This window comes from Schistocerca nitens, chromosome 1 (genome assembly GCF_023898315.1).
Source record: "Schistocerca nitens isolate TAMUIC-IGC-003100 chromosome 1, iqSchNite1.1, whole genome shotgun sequence".
Lineage (NCBI taxonomy): Eukaryota > Metazoa > Arthropoda > Insecta > Orthoptera > Acrididae > Schistocerca > Schistocerca nitens.
The window spans coordinates 162,528,333-162,541,260 of record NC_064614.1 but is presented as its reverse complement, the minus strand read 5'-3'; the positions used below and the strand labels follow the sequence as shown (position 1 = coordinate 162,541,260).

General features: G+C 37.8%; 1 protein-coding gene across 3 annotated transcripts in view; it reads right to left on the bottom strand.

Annotated features, from left to right (window-relative positions):
• The window catches only part of LOC126244289 (carboxypeptidase Q-like), a 78,461-nt gene extending 66,498 nt beyond the window's left edge, over positions 1 to 11,963 (bottom strand). For all 3 annotated transcript variants that reach the window (XR_007545376.1, XM_049948225.1, XM_049948224.1), the window contains exons 1-2: positions 11,223 to 11,963; positions 8,549 to 8,699 (exon numbers count right to left, since the gene is read on the bottom strand). Coding sequence is in view for 2 of the 3 variants with exons in the window: in XM_049948225.1 (XP_049804182.1) it covers positions 8,549 to 8,699; positions 11,223 to 11,659 (588 nt within the window). In the remaining variant the exon portion in view is untranslated. The remainder of the gene's footprint in view (positions 1 to 8,548; positions 8,700 to 11,222) is intronic.
• Between the last annotated feature and the right edge of the window lie 965 nt (positions 11,964 to 12,928).

Here is a 12,928-nt window from a genome sequence, read left to right as displayed (position 1 = left end):
CAAGCAGAAGTCAATGCACTGGCTTCAGAACGCGTCAGTGCGGAAAGTGATGTGTGTGGTTCTCTGATGCAGGAAGGGCATTCTGCTCACTGACTTCCTCCCCAGAGGTGATACAGTGAAAGCTGGCCATTACTGTAAACCATTCCACAAATTGTGGCAGGTCATTCAAAACGAGACGAGTGGAAGGATCAGCATAGGTATTATGCTGTTCCATAACAATGCTCAGCCATGTACAGTTCAGTGTACAACTGTTCTGAAGGATCATAGCGTGTAGACTCACCTCAGATGATGTTGCCCGCAGCTGGCAACGAAACGTCAGGGAGAAGTATTTCTACTATTGGACCACGGCCTCTTAGCCCGGAAGTTTTAATTACTGTTCTGAAGGAGTTTGGCTGGGAGCTGTTTGATCATCTACTATGAACAGTCTCGAGTTTGCTCTCTCAAGAAATTCCTGTCCTCCATCAGCACCTTCACAATGATGAAGAGCTGAAGATGGCAGCCACAAGCTGGTTTCATTCCCAGGTAGCAGACTTCTATGACACAAGAATATGAAAGCTGCTCTCACAATATGACAAATCTCTGTTCTAGTGGAGATGATGTCAAAAAATAGTTCAAATATTGCTGTATCTATTGTGTAATTATGATTTCATTAAAAAATAAAAATTAAAAAATGGGAAATTTAATTTCTGAATTACATTCATATATGCTTAAATTGGCTAGGCTTCCGCAGTCTGGTAAATAATTCAAAAACTGCATTTTCAAATTTTTGTAATGGTCTCGATTATCTTCCAATAAAAATTTGCAACTGGAAGCTAACTAAAGGCAGCAAACAACTGTTTTATGGAATGCTCTCTCACACTGATAAAAAAAATAGAACATACTAACATTAAATAACTATGTAAAAACTAAAGACATCAACATAAAAATAAAATCACACTAAGTTTGCTTGAAAAAGCCACATAATTTTCAGACTTCGAGGAAGAACTTGATAACTTTCACTGGAATTAATCAAAAAATTTAAGTGAAAATTGGTGTCAAATGAATTAAATGCAATAGAAAATAAATTACATAAGATATTGATTCACATAATCCAGAAGTAAAGTGAAGTTTCCTGATATTTCCCTGATTTCCAGACAAGTTTAGCATTTTTTGCTGACAAATTTTAAGATCTCAAGGATAAGTACACATAAGTTGACAAAAAATGTAAGGAATTCTGTATTCCAAAATGTGTGAGCGAAAATCTTAAGTACTAGCATCAACATCTTTTGTAATGAACTGTTTTTAGATGGAGAAAGCAAACCAAATGATATAAATGTTTCATTAAGACCACTGATGTTAATTTTCAATAAAGCAAAATACATTTGGTGACAAAAATTCACATTTCATTGGAGTCTGCAAGACAGATTTAAAATACCTTCACTGCTTTCACAAATAACCTCAGAAAAAAGTTGACCTCTTGAAAGAAATGGATAGGTGGGGAAGAGATGTGTAAACCAGCACTATAGGTGACGACCAATAAAATGTTGGTTCCACTATGTTCGTTATTGTCAGTTATTACCCACTGTGTAATGTCTATTATTCTACAGGTATTGTGTGACTTTTAAAAGGCCTGATTCGTTAGAGATACCTGCAGAAATGGCCTGTGGTTGTGGCCCATTGTGAAAGTCCACTTATGTGGCCAACTATTCACGTGTCACAGACACCATGTTGATGAAATGAGACTGCGGTGATCTCCCATGCAACAAGTAACTTGCACAAATACTCTGAGAATCAATACTAATGAGCATAGGAACCAACTCACCACAAAAATTATCTCTTAGCCACAGACAGGCACTTAGAAAAGACAATCACACTCTCACAACTAAATTTTTGGCCATAGCCTTTGTCAGAAAATGAGAGTGCACACACATTCACACAATCACTCAAACACAACTCCTGCACACATGACCATTATCTCCAGCCGCTGTGTCAACAAGCTCTGTGAATAAGATCAAAACAAACCACTCCTCACGGCCCCGTCTCTCAACGGCAGCTGCCAGTCTAGCAGCAAATAGTGGTGGAAGCACTGACTGCAAGCTGAGGTGAGGGGTGGAAAGGGGAGAAGCAGTAAGAATGAGAGAGTAGGGAAGTGGTGCATGTACTCAGATGCGCCCAGCCAGTAACATTGCACGACATCTCAGTCAACAAACAATTTCATATTAGTGAGACAAAAAATTAGATGTTTCCAGTTCTTTTTTTTTTTCAAATTTCCCTGATATTTTCCTGATACATTTGAAATTCCCTGATATTCCCTGATTTCCAGAACTTATGGCAATCCCGAAAACAGATAGGAGACAAAATGACAGCTATGTTGTCTGCTAATGGTGTGGGAGGGGAACAATGAAGAGGAAGTCCACATACTAGACTGAGATGAGTGAGAGAGTGTAGACCACCCACAAAAGGATGTAGCTTGCAAAATCGTCAACTGACCAATACTTGAATACTGATCATCAGACTGTGATCTATACCACATAGGACTGACAGAGAAAATGGAGAAGATACAAAGAAGAGCAGCATGTTCCATCACAGAGATGCTCAGCCAACTCCAGTGGCAGACACCGCAAGACAGGAGTTCTGCATCACAGTATGGTTTACTGTTAAAATTCTGAGTGTATGTCAGCCAATATATTGCTTCTTTCTATGTCTACCTCGCAAGAAGATCATGACAGTAAAATTAGAGAGATTTTAGCTCACACAGAGGCTTACCAACAATTGCTCTTTCTGCAGACAATTCACAACTGGAACAGGAAGAGGATGAGGTGACAGTGGTGCCGCAAGGTGGCTTGTAGAGCACAGATGTATATTTAGGTGAAACAATCAAATTTTTGTTAACAAGCTGTACAAAATTTAATGCAAAGAAGTGTGAGCTCATGGTCATAACAAACAAAAAGAACAGACCTGTAATGAACATGATAATGGATGGATAACAGTTGAAAATAGGAAATCTACAGTAGTGGGGATATAGTAAAGGAAAATGGAAGCAATGCCAAAGAGATAAGTGAATATACAAGACCAGTTGATAACTTCATAAGAAGTGTAAGAGGAATGACTTGGACAAGTAAGAATGTGACATAACAACCATTCATCTATCATTTCCATAATACTCTGCAGGAAGCTGGGTCATGAAAAGGGGAATGAAAATAAGGTGCAAGCAAGTGAAATAAAGTTTTTGAGATGTTGGGTAAGTGTAATAAAAAGGGAAAAGATGAAAACTGAAAATGTTTGGGATGTGACACATGGGAAATCAATATAAATAAGAAAAGAAGGAAACAAATTCACTGCCATTCTGGCCAGATATGGGCCAATTGGGCCCAACCTTTCATCATATTATTCTCAGCCATAGGCATAAATGATATGCGGGATGGAAGAGCACAGTCAACTCATTACTCTCCCGGCCATTGCTGGCGTAGCAGACCTGGTGCCACTACTGCTCGGTTAAGTAGCTCCTCAATTGCCATCATAAGGCTGACTGCACCCCATTCCAGTCCTCCTACCGAGAAAAAACTCTGGCAGTACCAGGAACCAAACTTGCATCTCCCACATTTCAGTGAGCTGTGCTGACCACTCATCTGTGGAGGGGGACAACACTGAACAAAAAAAAGGTTAAAATGATTTGGGCATGTGAAGAGAATGGATGAGAAGAGTTTTCTGTCCATGGCTGAAGGTTACGACAAGCAGCAACTGAAATGTAGATACATTTTCTAGGGACAGTGGTCCACACAGTTTCATTACAAACTAAAAAGGTAGTCTTTAACGTTGCCTCAAAGATGCTCACTGTAAAAATGTCCATGAAAGCCTTAATTGGTGATGAGCCTTAGAATGCCAAGGATGATTAGCAATAGGGTCCAGCGAGTTTGTGGGCTCATGCACGGTTGAGACACATGTTCAGCAAAGCATATACTTAGGAGCAGCTAGCGGAAGTCCAGTGTGCATCACTCAGCCGGCGGTCAAAGCAAGGGCAAGATGACTCCAATGGATGGGTTGCAGATGCTGCCTGCATCAAGCTCAGAGAGTGCACTAGCTGCAGAGTGGTCGAGTGACAACGTAATCACCCATATGCAGATGGAATATTGCTGTGGCATTATATGGACATGTGACCTCAGAGAAGCAAAAAGATGCCTGCAACTGGTTCGGAGGAGAGCTTCTGTAAAGTTTGGAATGTAGGAGACGAGATACTGGCAGAAGTAAAGCTGTGAGTACCAGGCGTGAGTCGTGCTTCGGTAGCTCAGTTGGTAGAGCACTTGCCCGCGAAAGGCAAAGGTCCCGAGTTCGAGTCTCGGTCGGGCACACAGTTTTAATCTGCCAAGAAGTTTCATATCAGCGCACACTCCGCTGCAGAGTGAAAATCTCATTCTGGGAACTGAGTCACTGTTTACCAAGATATGCACGCTGCATATTAGTGGCACCTGCTGCCCCTGATGCCATGGTGGTTGCATGGGGTTTGAAGGAAAATAGCCTAGTAAGCTGTGTTGATGTCTACTGTTTTCATGCAATCTCCTGAAGTAGAATACCTAGCAGTAGTGTCCACTGCTTACCTGCAGTACGTCTGTAAGAGCAGTGGCCACATCACAAGGGAGGAGCTCGGCATATACAATAAAGAAAGTACCTCAAAAGAGACATGTTAAGTGAGAATGGAGGGTAAGAAATAAAGGGGAAGGCCAAGACACAATTGGGTTAAAGGAGTGCCTGAAAGCATTTGAGGGAGAGGAGAAGACTACACCAGAGTAGTAACAGACAGGTGATGGGAAGTGCAGAGAAAATGGAGAGATTTGTGTTCCATGCAGACCCTGACACTGGCAGGAAACTATGCAATATGCTGATGATGACTGTGTCACTGGAAGCTAAAAGAAAAAATGGAAAGATGTCTCAAGCACAAATGGTAGTGAAGGTCTCTGGACAGTGTAAAGGGACACCATCCTCTAGCATTACCTTTCTTTAACAGAAGTAGTCAATACAAGTAATATTTTCGACTCTTATATAAGCAAACATTAACTCAACTGTTTAACTAAATGAATTTCTTATGATTATGTATACAATGTGTTAAATTTCGGGCTAAAATGTATAAAAAGAAATTACCTCATTACAATCGATATGTATTAATTCTGTATATACAGTTAAAATTACTCTTCTTTTAGAAACATTTGAAATTACGAAACACCTGGCACACTTAAAATTCCTATTATTAATTGCACAATCTGACACTAATTATTACATTTATTTCTGGATTCATTTACAAAATAAGGATATAACTTGGTGCAGATTCTTCTTTTGTCAAGAAAGTTTGTAAACTCTTTCTGTTTTGTAAACTCTTTGGAATGTTGTTAGTATCGCAGAATGAGGAAGTAGTAGGCTTTCCTGTGATGGAATCAGATGTGTTTTTATGTTTGGCAATAACAACATAATTTTTGGTTTCATGGGAGTGGAAATCATAAAGACAGTGTGATACAGAAGAATGTGACATAATAAAAAAAGAAACAAAACATAAATTACACAGCAGACTTACTTAACAGTTGTCAAATCATCTGGAACCCTCAAAGTGAAAAATTTCAGCCTCTGAATCTACCCCTAGATGTGACGAACTGCAGCCAACAACAAGAAAATGAAACTAAGTAAAAAAGTTTATTTGTAAATCTTACTCTTCTCAAAACTTATTAAAAGAAATTAATTATTATGAAGAGACTGAAAATCTACTGGGAATGTGTGGAAGGTTAAGATTCCAATAGATAATTTATATCATTTTAATAAAGAATCCCAACAGTTGACGAGAAAAAACATCAAAGTAAATAACAGCTAGTATGAACATAAGCTCAGAAACAACAGAAAACAAGCAACTGGAAAAGACATCTGAACTGAGATGACAGACAAAAAAATATTAATTAATGTGAAGAAAGGTGACATTCTGTAACCAAATTAAACTTCAAGTGACAAAATATTAAAAAGAATAATGCTGATAATACTGTAATATTTTTTTCAACCCAATCTATAGTAAAAATACCACATTAATTACAGATAACGATTTCAAAGAAAAAAGGTGTTATTTTGCAATGCTGAATATAATAAAAATCAACTTTAGAAGTTCAAAGTCAAACATATTTAAGACTCTTATCATACTTCTCATAACACATGCTTGTAAGATTTAAACATCAACAAAATCAGAAGAGGTGAAATTAAAAATCTTTGAAATTTCTAGAAATATATTTGGAGGAACCCACGACAACCACAACAGAATGGAAAACATTAAAAACACAGAAGTATACAATTTATATGGAGAGTAAAACATCATACAAAAAAAATTAATTAAAAAACTAGGACACTTCACTGGATTTGAAACGCATTTCATGCTCCAAAAAGTGAGGAAAGTCCACCAAGTGTGTATGGAACACATTCAAGGATTAAGAGGTCCTGACTACCTAGACTACATGTCTCTGTCAACAATCAGAGAAGATATGAAAATCCTGTAAGTGAGGAACTGGGAACACCTATCTTGGTACTAATTAACATTTTTTTGTCTGAGAACTCAGCTCATATGTGTTTTATCAGTTGATTGTTCTCTGTTGTATCTCATCTCATGTTCACTACTAGCGGTTATTTTCTCTGATTTTTTTTCTTATAAATTGTTGTTATTCTTTATAAACTTAATCTAAGACAGAACTACTAGGCAAAACAGTGTGATATCAGCAGCAAAGAGTTTTCGTGGTTTGTGAAGCTTCTTATAACAATATAGTAAGAAAGGGATTTTATGGGCCCACTAGTGAGCACAACAATAGAGCAAGAGGTTGGAGAGAAGTATGAATGTCACCGAGTGTTCAACTTAACAGGACAGTCAAGAAGACAGGACAAGAGAAGACAGAGTACCAGTAAGCCAGATTACCCTGAACACGGGACTTCTGGTGGGGAAATATGGAAAACAACGGCGGAAAAGGAAAAAAAGCCATAGGGCAGAGTGGAAGCCTACAATAAATATACCATAGAAGCTGGCTGTGGTATTGTCAAGAAATCACAGTGCAACACCAAAGTTGGCAACGTGGATCGATATCACAGACATTAGCAAGGGCTCGCTGCAATACACAACAATCAGTGGGAGATCTCCCTCTACCCCAAAACACATGCCCTCTCTCTCAGTATAGTGGCACCCTCAGCCCACTTCATGACCTCAGCTACACTGATCAACATCATAGTCTAAGACCAACACATTGCTAAAGTTTCAGATCAACTTGTACTGTTGTAAATGTCGAACACTGTACCTCAAGACAGTATGTTACTTAGTCCATCAAGTGATGCTTTCATAGTCAAAGACAGTTGTGAATTATAAAGCAATACTGTAGCAAAGAACTGTGTCAAAGTTAAGTAAATCTTTTGCTCATTTATGTAATAAAATGAATTAATGTTTCAAGTATTCAAATTTGATGTGCCTCATATACGAGATACTACCATCATCTGTATATGTGCATATTGCTACCAAGAGTTTTGTCACCTCAGTGCAGTGTGTAACTGCCCTTTGAAAATGAACCTGCAAGGCCTGAGACCAAATCAGTTGAGTCTTGAATCAACAGAGTAAATCTATGCACATGTATTTGATAAACTACCCACGCATATCAAATGTCATGTGAAAAACATAAAAGGTTTTAAGAGTGAATTAAAGAACTTTGGTAGGCCATATCCACTGTCATTGAACCACACCTCTATGAAGATCCTTAAAACATATATAACTAAGTCATTTTGGCATATTGCACTTGTAAAAAAAGTACTTGTACGTATCTCACTTCATTCCATAGCCCCGATACTATTCATCATATCCTCTTTTCTTCAGAATATAATTCATTACTCACAATGTAATTCATGGAAAATAAATATCGTGGCGAAAAGATAGGATAAAGTAAAACTGGCAGAAATCAAACAATGGCAAGAGTTATTAGCATAAAGTATGCCTAGTGAGTGGTACAAACAATTGTAGGCTGTATGGCAGGTTTCCCTCACTAAAGTCCTGAGGTATGGGTGCTAAAAGAATTCAAATTGCTTTTAACATGAAGAAGTTGTAGAGCTTTTTATGTGGCATGGTATTATGCATCACAACTTTAGATACTTTTTCTATGTCTGTTCATACTAAATGTTCAATTATGCAGAAAACAGGACAACAGTAGCATATCATCTGCAGTATAACACAGATTCTTTCACAAGTGATTTAGTTCTTACCACTAAATGTCTTAAATAAGAAGCCTAGAGCCAAGAAAGCCCATAGCATAAGCATTGCCCTGAGTCTTAAACACTCAGACGAGCCAACCCCAGCAGGAAAGGATGGAACTGATAATTTTCTTCAAATGAGATACCACATCAGAGACTTAAGATACTTGCAAAGGAACTAAAGTACCTTTAGATACTGACCTGCATTAAAGCTTCCACCAGACAGTACTTCACACCCTACATCTATTTGAATAAAATCATACAGAAGTGTTTCATGAATATCTGCCCTGGGATAAATTTTTAAAAAATTAAGATATATGGTACTTACCAGAGCAGCTTTCTCTCGAAGTTCATCAAAACTTGTCACAACAAGAACCTCTGCTTTAATTCCTTCTGGTGGTGTCCCAACACTTGAACCAAGACCGAGCATAGGCAGTTTCTGAATTCTTGGAGATACCAAGACAGCAGATTCATTGCCCCTATTAAACACGACACACACTTCAGAAATTCAAAAATAACTGGAGACAGGATTGAAAAAACTAACTCTTCAGTGTAATATAAAAAAACTGTTAGATATCTTTTTAATGATACAAAAGTTTACAGTGATTTTCTCATCACTTTCAGGCCATGCAATTAAACATCTGGTTCACTTTCAGATGCACTATAAACTTGAAATTTGATTTGTATAACAGTTCAGATGAACAAGTAAAGCAAAACAGCCATTTTTTGTGTTTACTCACTTCATGTGTGCAGATGCAACAAATTATATCGAACAACGTACAGTAAACCTAGGTTTATATATATTGATCTGAGCTGCTGGAGATGGCGACCATGCATGTGAGAGGTGTGTTTGCTTGTATGAATGATGAGAGAGAGAGAGAGAGAGAGAGAGAGAGAGAGAGAGAGAGAGAGAGTGTGTGTGTGTGTGTGTGTGTGTGTGTGTGTGTGTGTGTTTTTCCCTATCTGATGAAGGCTTTGGGCGAAAGCTAATGTATTAGCATATTTTTGTTGTGCCTGTCTGCAACTTAATGTGTCATCTTTACAGTAAGTAGCAATCTACCTTTACCTTATATTGCAGAGATGCAATTTTATAATTTGGACTGTGTGTTAGCCAATGTTATATACAATTAAAAATTAAACAGTATTTTTCAAATATTTCCCTCTTAGTTGAAGTTTTCAGAGCTATACATAACCAGTCTTACACTCGGGAACACATATATACATGAGACAAGTAGTTAGAAGTTCTTGGTGTGTTGGTACAAAAGTGCTTGTCTTGGGAAACTAATGTAGATAATAGATGTCCAAAAATTAGCTTGAACTTATTCCTATATATCTAACACAGTAAATGGAGACTCAATGCTACAGGTATGCTACGGTCTCATACATCTGCTGTATAACAAGGTCCCTGTACAAGAACAGAGAATTTTTTTTACAGTTAGCTCCCAGAATGCATGAAGAGTATTAAAGTACTGTCATTATTTGAAGAAAAAACAAAACTGTTACATGACTACAGCATGTCGACAACAACTTGACAATTTGTGCGGTGGATGTCAGGAATGGCAGGAGGAGTACCTTACCCCGCATTGGGAATGCCGAAGGGAAAAGACTGGTGAGATAAAAACAGCATCAGCTGTTTTGTGCAGTACTGGCACCATTATCCTAACAATATGTACAGTAATACTTCGCATCTAGGGGCAGCTTAATGTTGGCAGGGCTCTGACATATATGAAAATCCTTTAACTAGTGCCAGCTTCCTTCACTTTAGGTAGCACCAGTAAAAACACCAAGTTATCATGGATAAGCTGTACCTTCATAGGACTGACCAGTAAATATGTGGGACTACACTAAAACCTAGCAAGAGAGTGCAAACTTATCTCATGTAGTTATAATATAACATTTGCTATGTGTGTTTTTCTTTACTGGGTATTTGAATGTTGTGCTTGTTAGCAAACAATATTGAAATAGCACTAGACATCATGTGAAATAAGTTAGAATACATCCAACACAAGGAATTAACACTTGTGTTGATGAATCACTTACATGAATATTTAACCACATAATATGTGTGTGTGAAAAGGTATATATGTTTCTACTGTTATTATACCTTGCCTATTATAAACTGTTATGTCTGATATCATGTAAAACAACCTAAGGAAAAATAAATAAATATTCTACTGTAAGTGCCAAAAACTTTCTACTTGAGTAAACAGATTATGGTATAATCTAAAATGCCTGTTATTTAAAAATAATCACCAGTTTAAAACTCTACCCAGTTCACAACTATTTCCTCTATTTTACATTTGTTTCCTTCAGCACACTGATTTCAGTTAAATAACGTACTAACTTAACAAAAAACTTGACACTGCACAGTATAAACACTTGTGAGAAAGAAGACGACTAATGCGCACTAAATGCTAAAAACTGGACTCGGTCAACCAACAGATACATAAAATGACAATAAAAGAATCTGTAGCTTTTGGAATTATTCAGTTCTTCCCACTGCAAAACTTGCTGACAGGAAATAAATACACCATACACAGTACCAGTACAAGTATCACACAGAAGCAAGGCTACTCAAAAAATATACAACATACTGTTTAGTTAGTTACTTTCATGTTCCATGGAACATTTTGCACGATAAATCGTCATGATGTGGAACACGTAATTTTACATTCATATTGCAAATTAATGTGTACATCTATTTGTACTCTAAACATCACCATAAATTATTTTCCCCCAAGAGTTAGCAATTGCAACTCACTACTTTTTACACAATACAAATATAGAAATTCTTCTACTGTACATTTATCTATTACAAACTGTGTGACGAAACATTCAAGCTTGGTCCACTGTGCTAACAATTCCTTGTTTTCTACCACTGTAGTATAGAACAGTATATACTGGTTAAAGTAATACAAAAAAAATTCATAGAGGTAACTCATAAAAAAGGATCTAAAACACATTGTATATACTGTAACTTTAGGTAATACTTCTGTACTCACCTGACCCAGTGAGGAACAACAGCTTCTTCACCATGTACATTTTCTAAACCAAAGTGTGAGGACTGGTTTAGCATGAAGTCAATTGCATTTTCTAGATTTTCAGAACCAGCTATTCTACTTCCAAATTTGTCAACGAAATACGCCAGTGTTCTCCACGTTCTACCCCGAAATCTTCCATACACGATACTATCAATTATTTTATTCACAACAGGTTCATAGTTCTTTATCTCCTGTCGCAGTGTTTCTGGGACAGCACATGTTACGTCGTTGGTATCATGCACTTCATTATCTAGCACTGAACAGTCGACAGCGCAAGAAACTGCAATAATGAAGAAAAATAAAATATACATCATCTTGCGCGTAACATCTACCGCCAGTACGTGCTTCGGACTAAATCGGTTACACGGCGTAGACATGATTATATGAACAGCGCACATGCAAACACCCTGAGACTAATATTAAGTTAGTCCATGATAGTATCTGACCCCTAAACTTTCGATACTTTAAACAAATTGTGGGGTTATGTACAATCACGCAGCGGAAAAACACTTCCGTCTTTAGTCAGTGGAAGTCATGGTACTATGCTGGTAGTTTTATCTACGTATACCGAAGCACTGTCAAATATTATGCGTAATCTCATTCAGTGTCTCCTCGTTATCTACGCACAAGCGCTGAAACACAGCTTAATATTCCCGCGTCCGAATTTGGAACATACTGCTCCAATCACAAGCGTCGCAGAACCGCGGCACTCGAATTTTTTAGTAGTATCGATAAGTCAAATGAAACGGGAAACAGGATTGAAAACCTGAAATTCAGAATACTAATAATCACCTGTTTGCTTTAAAATCTTAAACAGCCTGCACAATAAACTGTCCCCTTTGTCACCAGATGTTGCGAATATTGCAGATAAAGGAAGCATTACAAGAAACAGCGTTATTTCTGTTCTTTCCTCTTGAATATTATGTTAATATTGTGTCCGTAAACGGAAAAATTGTCTGTACCTTTGTAATTTACGAAGCATGTGTACAAGTACTCCTTGCTAAATTAGACAGTCTACAATTCAGAGCTACGCGCTCGACTCCAATAAATCTGCATCTACATCTACACTCTGCAAAACCACTGAGAAGTGCTTGGTGTAGGGTATGTCCCATTGTAACAGTTATTAGAGTTTCTTCCCGTTCCATTCACGTATGGACTGCGGGAAGAATGGTTGTTTGAATGCCTTTGTGAGTGCTGCAAATCTTCTAATCTTGTCCTCAAGATCTCTATGAGAGATCGATCCGTAGGTAGTTGTAGTATATTCCTAGAGTCATCATTTAAAGCCGGTTTTTGAAACTTAGAATTTCTCGGGATACTTTACGTTTCTCTGCAAGAGTCTACCAGTTCAGTTTTTTCAGCATCTCCGTGGCGCTCTCCCATGGGTCAAGCAAACCTGTGGCTATTCATGCTGCCCTTCTTTGTATACGTTCAAACCCCTGTTAGTCCTATTTGGTACGGTCCTACACAGTTAGCAGTATTCTAGTATTGGTCGCACAAGTGATTTGTAAGCAATCTCCTTTGTAGACTGATTGCACTTCATCAGTATCATACCAGTGAACCACAATCTACCACCAGCTTTACCCATGACTAAGCCTATGTGATCAGTCCATTTCATAGCCCTACAAAGTGTGACACACAGGTATTTGTATGAGTTGGCTAAGTCCAAC